Source organism: Vombatus ursinus, unplaced genomic scaffold (assembly GCF_900497805.2).
Source record: "Vombatus ursinus unplaced genomic scaffold, bare-nosed wombat genome assembly UNPS02004736.1, whole genome shotgun sequence".
In the NCBI taxonomy this organism is placed as follows: domain Eukaryota; kingdom Metazoa; phylum Chordata; class Mammalia; order Diprotodontia; family Vombatidae; genus Vombatus; species Vombatus ursinus.
In genome coordinates, this window is record NW_020944514.1 from 4,980 (window position 1) to 28,507 (window position 23,528).

A 23,528-nucleotide genomic window follows, 5' to 3' on the forward strand; every position below is an offset into this window, starting at 1 on the left:
CTTGCACCTCAACAAAAATGAAAATGCACAATCCATAGTCACCCACCTTTCCCGAGCTATCCAAGGCAGCCTCCTGCTTCTGGCCTCTTTCCCCAGAAACAGGACACGGAGGGAGGTTAGGGCTGAAGGCCATGAGGTCGGTCTTGGCCGCCCCTTCTCCAGAGCAAACCTGCCGCCGCTGCTGAGAATAAGACCAACTCCCCATTTCACTTGAGCACACCAAAGTAGGCTTGCCAGGCCCATACGAGGCCTGTGGAGGGGCAGAGCACCGAAGTGCCACATACAACAGTAGACTCAGCACCAACAGGCTGGACACTGAGCAGATGGCGATGATCAAATAGACATTCACATCCACCAGAGCTGTCTCTTTTCCCACGCCAGCCTTTGCCGACATCCGAGAAGCCCCTGAAAAAGTCTTTGCGGGCTGTCCATTCTCCACCATTGATACACACACGGTGGCTGTGGTAGACAGGGCTGGTTCTCCATGATCTTTCACCAGCACCAGCAGCGTCTGCCTCGGCCCGTCAGATTCCTCCAGAGCGCGTGTTAGGCTGATCTCACCAGTGTACAGTCCCACGCGAAAAGGGCCGCGACCAACGCCCGACTCGGGCTGCAACTCATAAGACAGCCACGCATTGTAACCAGAATCCGCGTCAACTGCCCGGATCTTGGCCACCACGTGACCCGCTGTCACCGACTGAGATACCAACTCGGTTACTGGGACCCCACCTGCTCCGGACCCTGAGTGAGGGGGCAGAACCACGGGAGAATTGTCGTTTTCATCGAGAACAAACACCTGCAGGCTCACGTTGCTGCCCAGAGGAGGGAAGCCTGCGTCCCGGGCGCTCACCTGGAACTGCAGCAGCTCCAGCTCCTCGTGGTCCAAGGGCTGCAAGGCGTACACTTTCCCGCTCTCCGAGTGCACAGACACGTAGCTCGACAGCGGACGCTCCCCAACCCGCCGCTCCACCAGGGAGTAAGACACGAGCGCGTTCTCCTGCGCGTCCGGGTCAGACGCGGACACTGTGAAGATGTGACTGCCCGGCGGGTTGTTCTCCTTCACAAACACAGTGTACACAGGCTGCTCGAAGGAGGGCGCGTTATCGTTCACGTCTCCGATGGCCACAGACACGCTGGCAGTGGCCCAAAGCGCTGGCTTCCCGCCGTCCCTCGCAGTCACCACAAGCTCGTAGGCCGGCACTCTCTCGCGGTCCACAGAAGCCTCCAGCACCAGCGAGTAGTAATTTCTGAAGGTCGACACCAGCGTGAAGGGCCCGGGGGGTGACAGCGAGCAAGTCACCTGCCCATTGGCGCCAGAGTCTCGGTCAGACACGCTGATTAAGGCAATGACTGTACCTGGAGGGGCATCCTCTCTGACTGGCAGAGACAACGATGTCACTGCGACATCTGGGATGTTATCATTGGCGTCCAGAACTTCTGTCAGGACCGTGCAATGACCAATCATTGGGGGATTCCCTTTGTCTGTCGCGTCAACTCGAATTTCATAGGAATTAACATCTTCAAAATCCAGATGTCCTTGAATTGAAATTTCTCCTGTATTTGGATTTATATGAAATTTATCTTTAATGACAGGTGGAGCGAGACTATTGAAGGAGTATAAAATCTCCCTATTGATGCCCTCGTCCGCATCGGAGGCATTCAGTCTGATCACTAAGGTTCCGTGGGCTGCATTTTCTAATATCTTCACTTCGTATTCGGATCTTTCAAAAGTGGGGGCGTTATCGTTCACATCTAGGACCGTGATGAGCAGTTGCACTGTGCCCGTGAGTTCAGGTTTGCCCCCATCTGTGGCTGTCAGTATTAAGTGATGCTCTGGAACTTCCTCTCTGTCTAGCGGTTTTTTCAACACTAACTCAACCAATTTACTTTGGTCATTCTTTGATCTTACTTCTAAAATAAAATAATCATTGGTGCTGAGTCTATAAGTAAGTAAGGCATTAGAGCCAATATCTGGGTCAGAGGCTCCCTCTACAGGAAACCTAGAGTCCGGCAACCTGGATTCGGAGATAAACAGCTTTTGTTCCTTCATTGGGAACAAGGGTGGATTGTCATTAATGTCCTTGATCTCCACCTCTACATGGAAAACCTGCAGCGGTTTCTCCACGATCACCTCCAGGTGGATGCTACAAACAGGGCTGCGACCGCACAGCTCCTCACGGTCGATCCGTGAATTCACAAACAAAATGCCATTCTGCACATTTACCTCCAGGTAGTCCCGGCGACCCTTGGACACCACTCGGAACAGCCTCAACACCAGCTCCCCGACCTCCAGACCCAGGTCCTGCGCGATTCGTCCCACGAACGTACCGTGTTTCGCTTCTTCAGGCACCGAATAATGGACCTGGCCGCTCCCCACTTCCCAGGATGTGTGGAGCAGAAATAAGAGCAGCAACTGCTGGGCTCCCAAGACGCCTCCCCAGGAAAACACCATCGCAAACACTCTTTGCTTTATTCCAAAGAGTAGCTCAAATACTGGAATAAGGGCAAATATGGGTGTCCGTTTCCTCCAGTCTTATTCTGCAGCAGCCGCCATTGCTTTGCGTCATTTAAGACAAAACAGAGCCTCTTTCCAAGACGCAAAACATAGTGTTTAGCGATATTCCGTGGTCGACAGCGACATCATGTGGCTCTAAAGCGTAAGTCATTTATTTCCTTTATGGCGTAAAAAAGCAACTCGTATATTGTCCAGTATCTAATTGTGTTTCATAAATTTTTTTTTTTATTTTTCGAGTTTTGGGAGCTCCTTCAGCAGAGAACCGATGTTTCTACGTCTTAAAAAAAGGATACTTGCATTGTGGCTGCTTCTGCCGCTTATCTATGAAGGAAATGATGCTTTGGTTCTTTTATGTCTTTGAATCAGTTTTAAATTTTCAGAAAGAAGTTATTGTATTAAGGAAAGAAAATTAGCTCAGTACTTCCTGTTGTAGAGGTGGACATTTTGCACCTATTAGAACCCTAAACAAGAACTCTAGAAGAGTAATGGATGGGACAGTCAGAAGAGTCAGAAGGCTTGGGTCTGATTCCTGAAGGCTACTTACCTTGGCCTTGGGCAAATCGCTTGTCTTCTCACAGTCCATTTCTTCACATGTTAATTGGAGATAAAAAATGCTAGTTGGGCCAGGAAATCACTTTGTAAACTTTAGTATTATAAGAATGTGAATAATATAATCTTGCATTTTAAAATATTTATGATGCATTTGTAAATAGTCAGTCAATAAATATTAAGTGCCACTGTGTGACAGGCACTATTTTGCTAAGCATTTAGGATGCAGAGAAAGAGAAAACACAGCCCCTGTTCTCAAGGAGCACAAGTCTCTTGGAGAAGACAACATGCCAACAACTACTTATAAACAGTTTGTATTCAAGATAAATTGGAAATCATCAACAAAGGGAAGGCAGTAGTATTTTTTTTTTTTTGCTTTTTGGTGAGGCAATTGGGATTAAGTGACTTGCCCAGGGTCACACAGCTAATAGGTGTCAGGTGTCTGAGGCTGGATTTGAACTCAGTTCCTCCTGACTTCAGGGCTGGTGCTCTATCCACTGCACCACCTAGCTGCCCCAGAAGGCACTAGTATTAAGGAAGATTTGGAAAGGTTTATTGTAAAAGTTGGAATTCTAAGTAGGACCTACAGGAAACTAGAGAATCCAAAAGGTGGAGATGAGTAGAAAGAACATTCCACACTTGCAGGACAACCAGAGAAAATGCCTACAGCCAAGAAATGGAGTGTGTTGTTTGAGGAACAGCAAGGAAGCCAATGTCACTGGATTTCAGAGTATTTAGGTGGGAGGGAGGTTGACAGGTTGTCTAAGGTGTAAGATGACTAGAAAAGTAGAGGAGCAATTTACCAAGGGCTTTGTATTCTAAACAGAGGATTATACTCAACTTTATACTTAATTCTGGAGGTGATGATGAATCACTGGAGTTTCCTAAGGGTGGCAATATCAGACCTACACTTAAGGAAGAACACTTTGCCAGCTGAGTAGTGAATGAGTAGAAAATATTGTGGCAGGAAGGCCTATCCAGTAGACTATTGCAACTTTCTTGGCATGAAGTGATGAGGGCCTGCACCAAGGTGCTTGTGTCAGGTCATCAACTATGAAATTTTAGAGCTTTCTCCCTTTTTTCAAATCCCCCCACTCTTATTGCTTCTAAAGAAAGAAGAAAAACCTAATTATAGAGGAATTAGATTTAGTGACTACTGCTTCTATGACTGCCAATCTTAATGAATAGTATTTCTGGCATAATACCATGAGAACAAACACATATTGCAGATTCTGAGCCTCATAGATTCACATTTAGTATTTTCATAGAATTAACAGTTGTCATATTGTCAGTTGATAAAGAAAATCCTTATATCTTCAATATCCTCAGCATTATTATGCATCAATATTTCTTCCATCCAAATAAGGAAACTTAAGGAACTAGAGAGACCTAAGGAAAGTTGAGAGATATGCAACACATGAAAAAGAAAAGTAATAATTCTGACCAATCATTAGAAGCTTATTAACAATCTAGTCTGTGCTCAGCACAAGAAGAAATGTGCCTGATCTGGCAAAATGGCCAATATTCCGTGACCATCATGGAGATAATATCTGAATTAATTATTTTTTTTTAGAAAAAAAGGAGAGCGATTAGGTATCAATTTAAATGTAACTATTTAAACAAAATGATTCTCCTAAATGCAATAATATTTTCTGTTTTTTCTAAAAATAATATTACTAAGAGTGTTCTTATGAAATATGTCTCTTCTGATCAATAAAATTACTCTTCAAAAATTTAAATGGTAAATAGATATTCATTTGTGATTAGATGATTAAATTTACAAAGAACAAAAAAAGATGCCGCTAAAATTAAAACTAAGAGCACAAAATGAATGAGAAGAAATATATCACTGCATTCAAACTGGCTGAAGTAAAGTAGTTAATATCATTTTTAAAAAAATAATTAGGAGATGTATCAAAACCAAATCTGAAGTTTCAGGTCTGAAAAAGAAAGCCATACATAATAGTGTAGTGTTGGAAATTTGATACCGAAAATCTAAATTTCAGAAGAGTTGAAAGAACATGATTTCAATAATGCCCAAGGGTAGGTGACAACCAAGAGATAGATTCTGCAAACAGTAGTTTAACCAGGTAGAATATTGATCTCAGTCCTTCTTATTTTCATAGAAGAGGCCAATCACTACACTAACACATTCACTTTTATCAACTTTTCTTAAGCACCTGACATCTAAAGAGCACTGTATGCAATAATGGAGACATGTAAAGCTTAGACCAGACATTATCCCTGTGTGCATGGTATTTAGGTGATCACTATAATACACAGAAAAGGAAGATACATTTTAAAACACATTTTGGAGATAGTAAAACAAATTGGTATTGGAGGTCAGGGGAAAAGATGGGGACTTACATATGGAAACAGGAAAACTTCTTTAAAGAGGTAAGCTTTGGTCAAGAATATCAAGGGAATCATGGGGAGGGGGGAGTGAAGGAAGGCAACGTAGCAGTACCAGATTTCAAACTATATCACAAAGTGGTAATCATCAAAATAATGTGGTACTAGCTAAGAAACTGGGTGGTAGATCACGGGAACAGATTAGGTACACAATACACAGTAGTAAACTACCACAGTAATCCAGTGTTTCATAAACCTTTCAAAGATCCAAGCTTTGGGGGCAAGAATTCACTATTTGACAAAAAATTGCTGGGGAAATTGGAAAGCAGTTTGGCAGAAACTAGGCATAAACCAATGACTCAAACCATATACCAAGATAAGGTCAAAATCGATATATGATTTAGACATAAAAGGTAATATCAAAAACAATTTAGGGGAGGGTGGAAAATTTTTATTTGTTAGATCTATGGATAATTGAACAGTTTATGACCAAACAAGAGAGAAAGAGGATAATGAGAAGTATAATTGATAATTGTGATTATATGAATTTAAGAAATTTTTACACAGACAAAACCAATGCAGCCAAAATTAGAAGAAAAGAAGGAAACTGGGAGGAGGGGGATTTCTACAGCAAGTTTCTCTAATAAAGGCCTCATTTCTCAAATATTTGAGTCAAATTTATAAAAATAAGAACCATTTTCCAATTGATAAATTGTCAAAGGATATGAACAGGTAGTTTTCATCAGAAGTAATCTAAGCTTATCAAATGTGACATGACAAAATGCTCTAAATCTTTTTTTGGGGGGGGGGTGAGGCAATTGGGGTTAAGTGATTTGCCCAGAGTCACACAGCTAGTGATGTTATATGTCTGAAGTCAAATTTGAACTCAGGCCCTCCTGACTCCAGGGCTGGTGCTCTATCCACTCTAAATCATTATTTATTAGAGAAATGCAGATTAAATCAATACTGAGGTACCACCTCACTCATATCACATTGGCTAATATGCTGGATAAGGAAAATGCCAAATGCTGGAGGGGATGTGGAAAATAGGTACACTAATGCACTATTGGTGAAGTTGTAAACAGGTCCAAATCATTCTGGTGAAAATTTTGGAACTATAAACAAAGGGCTATAAACTTTGCATACCTTTGACCCATCAATCCCAAAGAGATTTTTTGAAAAGGGAAAAGACCTATATGTACAGAAATATTTATACCAGCTCTTTTTGCAGTGGCAAGGAAACGGAAATTGAAGGAATATCCATAGGGTTATGGCTGAACAAGCTGTGGTATGTGATTGTGACAGAATACTATTGCCTGTAAGAAATTATGAAGAGAATAGTTTCAGAAAAACCCAGGAAGATGTATATGAATTGACACAGAGTAAAGTAAGCAAAAACAGCAGAAAACTGTACATAATAACAGCAATATCATAATGATGATGAACTGTGAAAGTCTTAGCTACCCTGATTAGTACAATGATCCAACACAATTAAAAAAGACTAATGATGAAAAATACTGTCCACCTCCAGAGAGAGGACTAATGAACTCTGAGGACAAATTGAAGCATAATTTTTCACTTTACTTATTTTTTTCCCTTTTTGCTACATTGCTAACATGGAAGTACATTTTTCATGATTTCACATGTATAATTTATGTCATACTGCTTCCCTTCTCAGTGGGTGGGAGCAGGGCTGGAAAGAGGGATAGAATTTGAAATTCAAAATTATATTTTGAACAATGTTAAAATAAATACTATTTTTTAAAAAAGAAAGAGGTAGGTTTCTTTTGGATAGTAATTCAACAGCCAAATAGGGTAAGAAAAGATATTCTAGGGGTAATGCAATAAGAAAACAAACACAATAAGATTTTAAAAATCTGAAGGAATGTTTGGAAGACAAAGTATATTGTCTTGCTAAAGAACAGAGTGTGTAGAGAAAAGTAACATGACATAAGTATTAACTGTTAGAATAACTACTGACTTCCAAATGACCTTGAATGACAGTTAAACAAGTTGGAACTCTATGGGGAAAAAATAGAGCCACTAAAGATCTGGGGAACGGCATGGAAAATATCATCATTTGATCTATGCATAAGGAAGATTAGTCAAGTAGCTTCCAAAAAGATGCACTGACTAAAAATCTCCACTGGCAAGAATTCTCTATTAATCTTTGTTCCACCCAAAGGTATCATACTTCACACACAATATGTATAATTAATTTTAAAATGTTTCAATACTGAAAATGAAATTTAATGTTATCAAAATTAGATGTTAAAGAAATATGAGATGTCTCTTTTTTTTTAGGCAATTGGGGTTAAGTGACTTGCCCAGGGTCACACAGCTAGTAAGTGTCAAGTGTTTGGCCTGAGGCCTTGAACTCATGTCATCCTGACTTCAGGGCCATTGTTCTATCTAGCTACCCCGATGTCTATATTTCTTAAAAAACAAATTTAGGTATATGGGCTAATTTTCTAAATATCTGAATCAACATAAAAGATATTCTCAAAGGTAAAAGGTCACACTCACTTTCCCCAAGTTCTGCATGTGCTCTGCCTGTTTTCCATCCTGAGAATCTGGACATGGTGGAAGATTCGGGCTGAAAGCCGTAAGATGGTTCTTGACAGCGCCCTTCCCTGAGCAAATCTTCTGTCTTTGCTGATGGGAATAAGACCAGTTCCCTACAGTGTTTGAATACACTGGAGTGTACTTCCCAGGCCCATGAAAGCCCTGCGGAGGTGAGGAGCACTGAAGTGCCACATATAGCAACAGATTCCACACCACTGAGCAGATGGCAATGATCAGATAGACATTCACATCCACCAAGGCCTTCTGCTCTTTGTTAGGTCCCTGGAAGCCACAGAACTTTTAAACTTCTTCCCGATCTCTACAAGTGACACAGTCACTGTTGCAGTAGCCTTCAATGAGGGCTCTTCATGATCTTTCACCAACACAAGGAGTGTCTGCCTCGGTTCATCCGACTCATCCAGGACCCGAGCAGTACTGATTTCGCCAGTGCACAGACGCACGCGGAAAGGGCTGTGTCCACTGCCCACCTCCGGCAGCAGCTCATAAGACAGCCACGCATTGTAACCAGAATCCACGTCAACTGCCGGGATCTTCACCACTACGTGGCCCGCAGCTACGGACTGTGATACCACTTAGGTCACTGGGCTAAAGCCAGCGTGAGGCGGCAGCACAACCAGCGCGTTGTCGTTCTTGTCCAGCACAAACACTTGCAGGCTCACGTTGCTGCTCAGAGGAGGGAAGCCTGCGTCCCGGGCGCTCACCTGGAACTGCAGCAGCTCCAGCTCTTCGTGGTCCAACGGCTGCAAGTCGTACTCTTTGCCGCTCTCCGAGTGCACAGACAAGTAGCTCGATAGAGGACGTTACCCAACCCACCGCTCCACCAGGGAGCAAGACACTAATGCATTCTCCTGAGCATCAGGGTCCAATGTAGACACTGTAAAGATGTGACGGCCTGGTGCATTGTTCTCTTTCACGAACAAGGTGTACAAAGGCTGCTCGAAGGCAGGCACGTTATCGTTAACGTCAGCGATACCCACAGTCAGGCTGGCAGTGATCCAAAGCGCTGGAGACCCGCCATCCTTCGCTGTCACCACCAGTTCATAGGCCGGCATGCTCTCACGGTCCACGGAGCTCTCCAGCACCAGCGAGTAGTACTTCCTGAAAGTGGACACCAACGTGAAAGGGCGAGGAGGGTGACATCGAGCAAGTAACCTGTCCGTTGGCTCCACAGTCACGGTCCAACAGACTGATAAGGACGATAACTGTGCCTGGTAGAGCATCCTCTCTGACAGGAATTGACAGTGATGACACCGCCAACTTCAGGACATTATCATTGGTATCCTGGACGTCCACTCGGATGTCCAACCATGGGCAGGTTCCCTTTATTTGTTGCGTCAACTCTAAGTGTATATGAATTTACATATTCGAAGTCCAACTTTCTTTGAAATGTAATTTCTCCTGTATCTGGATTTATAAGACGTGTCTTTAATAGCAGGTGTAGCAAGACTATTGAAAGAGTATAATATCTCCTGACTGATGCCCTCATCCGCATCAGAGGCATTCGATTTGATCACTAAGGTCCCACTGGCTGCTTTTTCTAATATCTTCACTTCGTATTCGGATCGTTCAAAAGTGGGGGCATTATCATTCACATCCAGGACCGTGATGAGCAGCTGCACTGTGCACGTGAGTTCAGGTTTGCCCCCACCTGTGGCTGTCAGTATTAAGTGATGCTCAGGAACTTCCTCTCTGTCTAGTGTTTTGTTTTGTTTTGTTTTTTCATCACTAGCTCAACCAATTTGTCTTGATCGTTCTTTGATTTTACATCTAGAATGAAGTAATCATTGATGCTGAGTGAGTACGTAAGCAAGGTGTTACTCCCAACAGCAGGGTCAGACGCACCCTCTAGCGGAAATTTAGAGTCTGGCAACCTGGATTCGGGAATAAACAGCTTTTGTTCCTTCACTGGGAACAAGAGTGAGTTGTCATTAATGTCCTTGATCTCCACCTCCATATGGAAAACCTGCAGTAGTTTGTTCGTGATCACCTCCAGGTGGATGCTACAAACTGGATTTTGGCCGCACAGCTCCTCCCGATTGATCCTTGAATTCACAAACAAAATGCTGTTCTGCACATTTACCTGCAAGTAGTCCCTGCTGCCCTTGGACACCACCTGGAACAGCCTCGACACCAGCTCCCCGACCTCCAGACCCAAGTCCTGCGCAATTCGCCCCACAAACATACCATGTTTCGCTTCCTCCGGTACCAAATAATGGACCTGGCCGCTCCCCACCCCGCAGGCTGTATTAAGTGTAAATGAAAGCAATAGATGCCGGCTTCCCAGGCTGCCTGTCCAGAAAAAAACATCACAAGTCCTCTGTGGAATTGTTCTAATTAATGAATCATCTTAAGAGAGTAAAGGTAAATATTGCTCTCTGATTCTTTCAAACCCATTCTACTGCATCCACCATCTTTCAGCATCCCCGACTGAATAGATCTAATGTTTAATGTGAGATTTGGCCTTTTGTGAGGAGACCATTTGTGATAGGCAGCGACATCATGTGGACAATAGGAAATGGTACACAGATTTAATTCAGTAATTTCCATTGTAGTATTTGCAGTAAACAATAATATCTACACTTTATTTCCCCATATTTGAGCCTCTATTGAAACATAAGACCATTATTCTCATGATTTCAGAAAGCAATATTATCTTTTTCAATGTTTTCTATCACCTGGTGTAGAAGGAATGGAGTCTTTGCTCACTAAGAAAAATTCAAATCCACAAACATTTAAGTGGTTATGTGCAAAGGACTGCACTAGATTCATGTAATATCAGAATAGGTGATTAAGTAGTCCATCCACTCAAAGATCTTAAAACAAGTGATCTCCAACATATATGGTACATACAATATGGTAGGGAAGTAGGAAGGATCCAAAGTATCTAAACAATGTGAGGACGAAGAGAAAACATCTCTTCACCTTTCTCAATGTGGTTTTTTTAAAAATATTGGTGATAAATAAGTTGCAATCAGTAAGGATAATTAATTGAGTCATTGAAAAGTATATATACAGGAAATGTATATGTCTGAGAACACTAGGGAAAAATAAAGGAGAAAAGAAGCAGTGCTGAAGGAAATACCTTAAGTTGCTGATTTTCTGGATTAACTGGACCTTATTGTCTTGCCTTTATAGAATTTTTTTTGGTAATATTCCTATGGGTTCAATTATCTGAAAGCATTTGACTCCCAAATCTACAATCCACCTATAATGACTCTCCTAAGTTCCAGCCCTACATTTTGAAATGACTGTTAAATGTCTTTCATCTGTAGTTTTGGCAGAATATGAAGGACAAGCTGAAAACATTTTACTCTATTATGGATGGAAAAGAAGGATCAAAGAAGGGATTATAGCATTCCTCACAACAGACTAGACAATGATAACACACGATTTCAGAAAAGCGGAAGTAATCAACCCTTACTTTTCTTCAGTTTTCTCTACCAACAAGAATGAGATTTGGACTGAAAGGGACAGCATGAAATATGGTTAACAAGGAGTGAAAATTGAAGATGAGTAAGGAAATAATAAGAAACCATCTAAATGCAAATGATCAATTCAAGTCACCCAGCCTTTGTGAACTGAATCTCGTACTATTGAAAGAATTAACAATTTTGATTATGGAGATAGTGGCAGTAATTTTTGAAAGATCATAAAGAATGAGAGATGTCACAGAAATGGAGAGTGTTGCCCTTATTTTTAGAACATGGCAATAGAATGAAGTCTTCAAAACATAAGCTGGTGAACATGACTTCAATGCCTACTAAGAATTTAGAACATATTGTTATGGAAATGCTTAGCCTGTATCTAGAAATGAAAGTGGCAATTACTTAGAGCCATCATGATTTACAGACTAATTCATATCCATTTTTGACAGGTTATTAGACCTTAAGATAGGATAATTGGACAGACACAGTTTGACTAGATTACTATAAAGCATTTGACAAAGTTTCTCATGCTATCTCAATTGACAAGGTGAAATAATGTGGTCAAGTTAGTAGTACAGTTGGGTGAATTCAGAATTGGCTACATGACTAGATGTCAACAATAGTCATTAATGGCTTGATGTCATTTTGGACTTAAGTCTCTGGTGGGGAGCTTCAGGGACCTATTCTTGGTTCTGTTTAACATTTTCATCAATGACTAAAATGGCATGCTTATCAGATTTTCAGAAGACATAAATCTGAATGAATAGCTAATGCATTGTATGAGAATTTATAGATCCAAGCAGATGCCTACAGGATAGGAAAATGACTGAATTAGTTAGATGACATTTAATAGAGGTTATTGAACAGCTCTACATTTGGATTTCTAAAATCAGCTTTACAAAAATAAAAAGACATCAACAGAAACAGTTTCCATGAGCAAGAACTGGCAATTCTGGTCAACTTCAAAGAGATGAGTTAATAGTGCAATATGAGAGTGAATAAAGTTAATTAAATTTTAGGCTGCATTCAGAAAATTAGTGTCAATAACACTAAAATGAAGGTCTGTTCTCTCCTCTTTGGTTAGAGAACATCTGGAATATAGTGTTCAGCTCCCAAGGTCATATTTTAGGAAGCATACTAATAAACCAGAAAGCATCCAGAGGAAGGTAACCACCATTGGTAATGGACTGGAAACTGCAACTTAAGGATTGTTTTAATGAACTAAGAAGAGAAGAGAAAACTTAAGGAAAAACATGAAAGCTATCTTTAAGCATCTGAAGGACTGTCATGGTGAAAAGAGATCAGATTTTTTAGCCTTACAGACAGTTCCAGAAATAGAAGCAATTGGTAGAAATTACTGAGAGGAATGTTTATACTTTTTGTAAGGAAAACCTTCCTAAAAATTCCAGCTATACAAAAATGGAATAGATTGTCTGGGGAGGTAGTGGGTTTCCCCTCACTCAAGACACAAAAGTGAAGGGTGGGTGGCCAACTTTTTTGATGGTGATGCAGAAAGGATTATTGGTGAGGTTCAGGTGAGAACAGAAGTCATACTCCAGGAATAGGAAAAAATAGAATGATTTTACTATGAAACATTTTCAACAATAAAAATATTTTTAAAACAGCAAGATTTTTCTGAATAGTATTTGTTAAAGAGATTCCTAAAAAGGCAAAGTCCTCCAGATGCTACTGTTTTCTGAAGACATTCTGCTGATTGATTCTGAAGCCCCAGAAAGAATACAGGACCCTCAAAACCATCTACAGCCACACTAAAGAGATTAGCCTAACAGTCCACAAAGGAAAAATGAAAGAATCAAAGCCACCCTAGACAAGCAGTTTAACTAAGAGCCTCCTGTATTATTCAGTTTTGTGAGAACTATACATGGACAATGAGTTGAGACTATGAGCTGAGACCAGGATTAAATAAAAATAATAGAATAGAGAGATGAGATGAGTTGTATTAGTGAAATTGCATGATTCCAAACTGCTCCCCAACACAAAAACCCATTCTTTTAACACCGTTTGACAAATGACACTGTAAATCAGTAAACACTACAATCTCTGAAAAATAAAAATTATTCATTTCCCAAAGAGCGATAGCAAAATGTACCATGGGCATCAAGAGGTTGCATATTCCTTCCATGCAAATTAAGTGTTGATACAGGTATCAGCCAGAAAATATATTAGTGGAAAAACTAACTGGCAATTCAAGTCAACACGTATTTGCTAAGTGCTTACTATATGCCAAACATTGTGCTAAGCACTTAGAATACAAATACAAGAAGACAGTTCCTGCTCTAAAGAAACTTACATCCTAATAGGGGAAGACAACACACAAAAGGAAGCTGAAAAGCCTTGGGGGTTGGGTAGGGAGAGGAGTTAAAGTACTCCAGAACAAGGTAGAAATATATTCCTATGTTAAGGCTGAGAGATAATTGGTAGAGAGCCCAAATTCTTTACTGGTACTCACTAAATGTAAAGACTTAGATAAATGGCTTTCCCATGTTGAGTATAGATCCTCTTTGGAGGATTGTGGGAGGTTATATATAAGAAATGCAAAGTATGAGGTATGGATGGATTGCAAAATATAGCACGGAAGGTAATACACAGATTGATGTAATCATGTTGTCAAGTTGGTGGAGAAGGGTAGTTCCTAGAGGAAGGTGCAAAATTTTTAACAGCATACAGTTTATACAAGGGAAATTTTTACTTCTGGTATACATCAATACATCTTTTCATGGAAAAATGAAGTCAGCACTTCAAAGGACTAAAACTATCCCCAACAGCATAACTTGAGTATGCTCATTATCATTCAAATACCACTTACATCTCTAAGAAATCCCGACGTCACAAAGGGAAATTTAATGTAACATTAGATGTTTGTGAAATGGACAATGAAACTTCCGGGGAGAGGGGAGATAGAAAATATTTGTGAGAATTTTTCAAACTTTTAAAAATTTGCTAATTAAGACTATCTCAGATGTAGGAATCAAGACTTACCTTCCCAGTTTCTGAAACCATCTCCTGCTGCTGACCTCTGTCCCCCAAACAAGAGGGGAAGTTGGGGCTGTAGGCCATTAGGTCCCTCTTAGTGGCTCCCTCTCCAGAGCAAATCTTCGGCTGCAGCTGCTGAGAATAAGATAAGCTCCCCACGTCACTCGAACACACTACTGTTGGCTTTCTTGGACAGTAGAGGCTCTCCAGAGGCGCAGAGCACCGCATTGCCATATAGAACAGCAAACTCAGCACCAACAAACTGGAAACCGAGCAGATAGCTATGATCAGATACACGTTAAAATCCACCAGCTGTGCCTCTTTCCTAATCCCCTCTTTCATTTTTGCATGGCCTGCACTAAACGTCTTCAGGGTTTGTCCGCTTGCCACCAGGGATACCATCAGAGTAGCTGTGGCAGACAGCACAGGATCCCCGTGATCCTTCACCAACACCAGCAGCATCTGTTTCGGCCCATCAAATTCCTCCAAGGCCCTAGTCGTGCTTATCTCGCCAGTGTACAGACCTACTTGAAAAGGGCTGCGCCCAACGCCCACCTCCGACAGGAGCTCGTAGGACAGCCACGCGTTGTAACCAGAATCTGCATCCACAGCCCGAATCTTCGCCACCACATGGCCTGCAGTCACCGACTGCGACACTAGTTCAGTCACTGGGCTAACGCCAGCGTGAGGTGGCAGCACTACAGGTGGATTGTCGTTCTCGTCCAGTATGAACACCTGCAGGTTCACGTTGCTGCTCAGAGGAGGGAAGCCTGCGTCGCGGGCTCTCACTTGGAACTGCAACAGCTCCAGCTCCTCGTGGTCCAGGGGCTGTAAAGCGTACAGTTTGCCGCTCTCTGAGTGCACAGACACGTAGCTCGACAGTGGACGCTCGCCTACCTGGCGTTCTACTACAGAGTAAGACACCAGAGCGTTCTCCTGCGCATCCGGGTCGGAGGCCGACACAGTGAAGATGTGACAGCCGGGAGGGTTGTTCTCCTTCACAAACACAGTATACACAGGCTGCTGGAAGGCAGGTGAGTTGTCATTCACGTCTCCGATGTCCACTGACACGCTGGCCGTGGCCCACAGAACCGGCGTCCCGCCATCCCTGGCTGTCACCACCAGTTCATAGGCAGGCACAGTCTCGCGGTCCACCTGACCCTCCAGGACCAGCGAGTAGTAATTCCTGAAAGTGGACACCAGCGTGAACGGCCCAGGAGGCGACAGCGAGCAAGTCACCTGCCCGTTAGCACTGGAGTCACGGTCAGACACGCTGATTAAGGCAATGACTGTACCAGAGGGTGCATCTTCTCTGACAGGAAGTGATAGTGATGTCACCGCAACTTCAGGGGCATTATCGTTGATATCCATGATTTCGACCAGGACTGTACAATGGCCAACCATGCGAGGAGTCCCCTTATCAGTTGCTTCTACCTGGAATTCAAATAATTTTGTTTCTTCGAAATCTATATTTCCCTTTATCTTGATCTCACCATTGACTTGGTCTATGTGGAACTTGTTCTGTACGTTAGAGGAAACATCACTAGTGAACGAATAAATAATTTCCCCGTTTAATCCTTCATCCAAATCTGAGGCATTCATTTTCGTTACTAAACTGTCATTCGGTACATTTTCGAATAATCTCACCTTATAAACTGTCCTCTCAAACTCTGGGGTATTGTCATTCACATCCAGCACTGTGATCAGCAATTGAATGGTACCAGTGAGCTCAGGTTTTCCTCCGTCAGTGGCAGTCAGTAACAAATGATGTTCAGTGGTTTCCTCTCTATCTAGAGCTTTCTTCAAAACAAGCGTAAGGGAATTCATTTTCTCATCCTTTTTCTTTACATCCAAAGCGAAATATTCATTAGGACTGAGGCTATAGGTCAGCAAAGCATTCTCTCCAATATCCGCATCCAATGCGCCCTCTAGTGGGAACCTAGAGTCTAGTGGGCTGGATTCAGAAACAAACAGATTCTTTTGTCTTAAGGAAAACACAGGAGGGTTGTCATTAATGTCCTTGATCTCCACCTCCACATGGAAAACCTGCAGCGGTTTCTCCACAATCACCTCCAGGTGGATGCTACAAACAGGGTTGTGGCCGCACAGTTCCTCGCGGTCGATCCGTGAATTCATAAACAAAATGCCATTCTGCACATTTACCTCCAGGTAGTCCCGGCGACCTTTGGACACCACCCGGAACAGCCTCGACACCAGCTCCCCGACTTCCAGACCCAAGTCCTGCGCGATTCGCCCCACAAACGTACCGTGTTTCGCTTCTTCCGTCACCGAGTAATGTACCTGGCAGCTCCCCATCTTGCAGGCTGTGTGAAGCAGAACCGAGAACAGCAGATGCTGGGCTCCCAGGCCGCCTGTCTTCCAGTCTATCATCGCAAATCCTTTTCAGATGCCTCAATCATTTATCTGTTACTCTAAAAATTCCAGGAATAAAGCGGATGACTGTTCCTAAAGTCCTTGAATTCAATAGCAGAGCAATGAGAGCTCTCAGAATATTGTCAGGAAAGAAGAAATAGAAGGGTGTGGACAGCTTTTTTTTTCCTTTTAAATAGGAAGATTGCTCTCCCTTCTTTGTTAGAAAATAGCTTTTGGTGGACAGCGACACCATGTGGTCAGTTGGCTTTAACAATTTATTTGAATTATATAGCCTTCATCTACTCCTGCAGTGTTTCCAATTTTTATTTGTCTAGCTTGGAGATTCTTGAACAGTGTATCTGATTTAAAAAATTATCTTTGCAAAAATACAACATATCTGATTTACGGGTATACTTAAATACATATCTCAAAACTGGCCCTTTAAAATCTGCCTGAATCTGCCCCCCACCCCTCAATCCCTGTCCTTCCTCATCATGGATGGACTTGGAAATTGGAATACTTCTTGCATCAAAATGTAAGGTAAGACCATATGTAATGTGAATGGTGGGTCTGAACCTAAGAAAGAGACCCAGGAATGTTTCATTCCAGTATGCAAAAAAAAAAAAAAATCATTCCTGGTCTGCACATCTACCTGAGATTTGGTTTTGCAAGTCTGGTTTTGATGATAAGCTGAAAAAAGATATGTTTTGGAGATCATTTTCCATGCTTCCTCTGCTCTTGAATACTTCATACAAAGTCTTGAGAAAGATTTAGACTTATGCTAATTTTTATTTCTGTGGATATTCAGATATAGTTTCCACTTTCTTTTCTCCTTATCCTTAGGAAGAAAAGAAAATCTAGAAAGTCCTATTAAAGTCAGTTGTATGTTTAAGGAACAGAGTGTTTCAGAAATTTGCTTTCTCTGGTCCCAATTAACAAACCCTCTTCTCAACTTCAATCTCATTCAATTTCAACTAGCCTATTCATTCTATGAAAAAGAAAACCCTCATTTTCCCACCTACCAATATGATTAGCAAATGCTATTATAAAAAGCATATCAACATCAATTTTATGTATTAAAAGAAATATATCCTAAAATTTCTGTTTCAAGTAACCAATATACAAAGCCCACAATTCCTTTGATTATAAATAGTGTGAAGAATATGTAAATCCAAAATCTGAATTCACTGTTTTCCATTTCAACAACTATTTCTGGAACAGTTACTTTGTTGAGAAATACACTAGGGGCTGTTGTGGAAATCAATATGTATATTCTGTATCTAGTTCCTGATTTCAAGGTGAATGTAAACTTTTTGGATAGATCCAATAGAATTTGGATAGATTATAACTACATATATTGCACCATACAATCCTAAGTATATATGAAATTCTATGAGAATAATACCAGCCCAAATATCATAAAAGGTTGAACAGAATATTATGGAGAGTCAACGTATGCAGCAGACTATGGCTGGGCAGTCAAGAAGGGGAGAGACCAGTGTTGGCTGGAATTATCAAAAAAGTAGCAATGAGGTTTTTGTTACATCTTGAAGAATTGGTGGACAAAGAAAAGGGAATTCTATACAGGTGGAAAATAATAAGACATAAAAATGAGGGAATGGGGCAGCTAGGTGTTGCAGTGGATAGAGCACTGGCCCTGGAGTCAGGAGGACCTGAGTTCAAGTCCAGCCTCAGACCAAATACTTGACACTTACTAGCTGCATGACCCTGGGCAAGTCACTTAACCCCAATTGCCTTAAAAAAAATGAGGAAACTACTTTGCCCATGCAAAGGGACAGAGAGAAGGTAATGTGTCAGGGAGTAGTTAAGCCTGCTTTTCACGCTGGTGATGGCTTTCAGAAACTACTCAGTATGAGCTGGGATGTCCCGTGAACTGCTAGAACATACATGACTATGAGCTAATTGTTTCTCCAAAAGACATGTCTTGAAGGTTAGGGAATTTGGCTTTCATCTAGTGACAATGGAGAATAATTTTGGGTTATTGAGAAGGGAAGTGATATAATGAAAAAGGAACTTTAAGAAAATTTCGTATGGCTGTAAACAGGATAGACTGGAGGGATAGAAAATTATGAGATCCTGGATTAAAGATACCATATTAAAATTAAAAAGGGAGATAAATGAAAAATCTGAAAGATATAGAGGAATAAAATTTGATAAAAGAGTTACTGAGGAAAAAAGATAGTGTCATCAGTAGTGATGAATGAATTTATAATTTTGTTTATCACATAATAGATCCACAGAGATAAATGTCAAAGATGCTGCAGGAGTATAAGATGATTAGATATTGGCATAAAAATTAAAATTTATGTAGTTGTCAAGTCTAGGCATTAGGGAGAATGGTGATGTTATTAACAGAGACCAGTAAAGTGGAAATCAATGTTGCCTTATAAGGAAAGATGATTTGGAAATATTTAACTACATGACAGAACAACTAAATGAAAAGTACATGATGGTATGTGGTGAGAGAATGGAAAGTTAGGTAAGAAACAAAGCTAAAGAAAATCTAGGAGTCACAAAACCATGAGTATGGCTGAGTTCACTGAGAAACTTCCAGAGATGAGAGCAAGAACAAAAATACTGAACTTGAAGAAATGTCTACATTTGGTACATGGGAGCTAGTGAAGAATTCAGGAGAGAGACAGACAGACAGACAGAGACCAGACAGATAGAGACAGAGACAGACAGACAAACAGACAGACACAGATAAAGAGACATAGACAGAGAAATAATGGAGATGGTATAGTGCCATAAAAGCCAAGAGAGGAGAGTTTCCACAGGTGAGGGAGGAAAATGTCCAAAATTGTCAAATGCTTTAGAAAGATCATAGACAACAAGGTGACAGGAACAATTTGTGTTGACATATGGCATTGTATTTTTAATTCTACCCATAACTGGGCTTATAGTAAATAACTGGGATATAATAAAGATGAGTTTGTATAATTTTAAAATCTCCAAATAATTTGCAATCAAGGAATGTGCTTGATTGCAAAGAAAAGTAAATATGCAATTTGGAACATTTATATTGTCAGTAGTTATGAATGTAGTGGATTAAATGAAGTAATTCATTACTAGGCAAACACTAGCCCTGATATGGCCACATGTCAGAATAATATTAAGAATTTAAAATTTGTCATAATTCACTTTCATAAGAATATTCAGCACTGTGTTTGCAGCCAAGAATATCTTTTTACTATTGAATATCTTTGTCTTCAAAGATCCAAAATTGGTCTGACTTTTAAAAGTTGAATTTATGAAGAAAAGGAGTTTGTGTTAATGTTCTGCCTTTAGAAATTTCAGCCACTTGTTCCTAGAAGAAATGAAAATTCCTAACAAAATTTTTAATTATAAACTATTATCCAGGTTTCCTTCCACATGTGTTCCATTCATAGCAACAATGTTTTGAAGACATTCAAATAAACACCTAAAAGCAGTGAAGTACCACATTCATTTGAAACTAAAAATAATCAGCATGAAAAGTATAAAACTGAAAAAAGGAAAAGAATGCATTTCCAGAGAAAAGGTATCATGAGGAACAAGAAACAGACTTTTCTAAAAAGTTACTAAAATAGCATCAAAAGGACTTATGGTTTCAGTGTGGTGAGATTGATCCATTGAATCAAACCACAACCCTATCAAAGACTGCTAAATCCTGAGCAGTTGGCTGAGACATGACATGATCAGCGTAACATTATAACTGTCAGTGATAAGATTTGAGCCTAGTTCTTTCTGACACTGATCAAGAGCCAGCTACTACTGTTACAGGCATGGTACTAGATACTGTGGGTATTAAAAACTAAAGTCAAAAGTTCCCTGCCCTCAGTGAGCTTACATTCTACTTGGGAAATCAACTTACATATAAAATAAATGCAAAATAATTGGGAAGGCAGCTTCAGGGTATCAGGAAAGATCCCATGTTGGAAGTAGAACTTGAGCTAACCTTTGAAGGAAAATTAGGATTCTAAGTGGCAGAGGTGAGGAGAGAACGCATTCCACAGTGGAGTCACAAAGATATAGAGATTAGAGATAGAATTTTAGAACTCTTTCCACTTTGTACACTTCCTCCACTACTAGGATAGTACTTTGCCCCACACATACACACACACACCAAAAAATAGAACACCATTGTAGAAAACTCTGTGGGTGAAATGCATAACAGAGAGAGTAAAGTTAACAGATTTCTAATCAGTGTTAGCCTTAGCAATCAAATTTTCAGGCAATCTTTCAACAAACACTTAAAATGTGTAGGGTAGGGCCTTCACTACTCATGCAGATAAATTTTGTTTTTAGTCATAAAAACATGATTAAGACTTGCTCCAAAAGGATCTGTTCTCTTCCATAATTTCTTAAGCTAGTTCTGTGACAGATTCTGGTTGTTTCTGTAGCAATAATAAAAGCTTGTTTTCCTTTGGAGGGAAAAAGAAAAATATGTGTAATAAAGATCTGCTACTCTGTTAGATTACTGGTCCTCCAAAGCCAACTAAAAGATCTTTTAATCAACAATTGTAACCTCCAAATTAAAATTCATGTGCAATTAGCCTGATTCCTACAACTAAAATTATAATGAATCATTCTTTTTATAGTGTTTAATGATATTCCAATCATTTTGTTTATTTCACATGTGAATACTACAAGACTGTAATTTCCTCCATCTGAGTATTCCCTTCACAATCAAAATGTCATTGTTGTTCAGTCATTTCCAACTCTTCCTGACCCTATTTGGGGTTTTCTTGGCGAAAATACTGGAGTGTTTTGCCATTTCCTTTTCCAGCTCATCTTACAGATGAGGAACTGAGGCAAATAGGGTTAAGTCACACAGTAAGTGTTTGAGGCTAGATTTGAGCTCAGGAAGATGAGTCTTCCTGACTTCAGGCCCAGCATTTTAGCCACTGTGCCACTTAACTGCCATAAAATCAAAATAACAGTCTTTCTAAGGTTCAACAGATAGTCTCCAAAAGTTGCTAGATCTGAAAAATTCATAACCCTGCAGTAAACCTGATGGTGGCTTCTCCAGATTTAGCTTATAGAGAGCAAGAGGCATACAGACTATTACACAGCTCATACTCTAGAGACCATACCATAAGAAATATAGAACATAATAGGGCAGTGAGGTGGCACAGTGGATAGAGCACCAGCCCTGGATTCAGGAGGACCTGAGTTCAAATCTGGCCTCAGACACATAACATTTACTAGCTATGTGACCCTGGGCAAGTCACTTAACCCCATTGCCTAATCCCCCCCACCAAAAAAAGAAATATACAACATAATCCTGGAAGGTCAATGAAAATTATCAAATACAGGGATTTTCATGCAATGATAAATTTAAAAGGTTAGAACTCTTTGGTGTGAAATTATAAAAACTGTACTGGGATACAAAGTCTATGGAAGGTGTAAATATAAAAAAAAAAATTTGTTCACTAAAATTCCTGAATACTGGGCATTCCATGAATCTTCATAATTATAATTTAAAACAAAGTAAATTTTTATTTTATACATCAAGGCAACATAAGGGCCTTGTTACATTATGTAGTTGTAAAGACTACATACTGTATTCAAGAAGAGCATTTAGAAATTCACAAATGGCATGAAAGTTTATTATAAAAGGATTTGGAGGATGAATTACTAAACTTTGAAGGTAATAGCCATGTTCTTCCTGTGATACATTGTTTGAGAGCACAGACAGAGGTGGAACACTATCCTGAGTGTGTCACTGATCTAACCAAATAACTTACCTTAATACCAAATATTCTCTCCAAAGAACACAAATAAATCTAGTGATTGCTGCAGGAACCACCAGAAACAATCACAGATCTCTGTTAACAAATGATTGAAAGATATCTGTGCTTTGAAGTGAAATTACCTTCATCTTACTTTCAACAGTTAAGAACAATTTTATTCTCATCTCTTCTAGTGGATTGGCCATCAATCTCAACTAGTCACTTGGAAATGATTTAAAAAGAGGGAGCTATTATAATTACTTACAATTGCTCTCTAGTTACTGTCACTCTATTCTACATTCATGCTACATTTCACTCCACCTATTTCTACATCCTACCTACAGAAACAGAGCAGGAATGAGCTGTCTAAGGTTCTGTCTACAAGAAGTCAGACTGTCAATGATTTCAAACATCTGCATATTTAGAAATTAATGGTGAACTTGTGTTTTCCATTCTCTTGATGTTTGTTTTCCTACAGATAACATATATTTTTGCATATTAAGGAGCACTTTTGAAAGGTCAGAGAAATCACACTGAATAAGAATATGAGATATTTTCATCCTATTACCTGAAGGTGCAATTTTTGCACATAAAAACCATGTGAATGTGAGTTAAACATAAGGAAAGTTCCAATAAATGTAAATAAAATATTCTCCTGAATTTTTCTGTGAATATTCAAATCCTTAGCATAAAAAACCAGAACTGTAAGGAAATTTTTCCTGTCAGTGCTTCTAGAAGGAGCTGTTGGTACTATAATATCAGTTTTTGTTTATAGCAGGAACTTTTTATTAAGTCCATAACCTACTGCTCATATTATAATCTCTATTTTCCTCAAAAATTATAAAAACCAAAGAAAAATTAGCAAATTGTCCTAAAGGAAGAAGAGAAGGAGAAGAACAAGAACAAGAAGAAGAAAAAAAAGGAGGAGGAAGAGGGCAAGGAGGAGGAGGAGGAGGAGGAGAAGAAGAAGAAGAAGAAGAAGAAGAAGAAGAAGAAGAA

General features: G+C 40.2%; 2 protein-coding genes across 2 annotated transcripts; both read right to left on the minus strand.

The window, feature by feature from the left end:
• Positions 1–7: 7 nt before the first annotated feature.
• Positions 8–2,550, minus strand: LOC114027401 (protocadherin alpha-8-like; the record flags this gene model as incomplete). Its single annotated transcript, XM_027841433.1, has 1 exon — positions 8–2,550. A coding segment is annotated over exon 1 (2,445 nt), but the record flags the coding sequence as incomplete, so codon positions are not given.
• A 5,368-nt stretch (positions 2,551–7,918) lies between these two features.
• On the minus strand, positions 7,919–16,812 carry LOC114027474. Its single transcript, XM_027841550.1, is given in 7 exon segments — positions 7,919–8,268; positions 8,271–9,126; positions 9,128–9,299; positions 9,301–9,435; positions 9,437–9,705; positions 9,708–10,319; positions 14,428–16,812. Coding segments are annotated over 7 exon segments (4,779 nt in total).
• Positions 16,813–23,528: the final 6,716 nt, after the last annotated feature.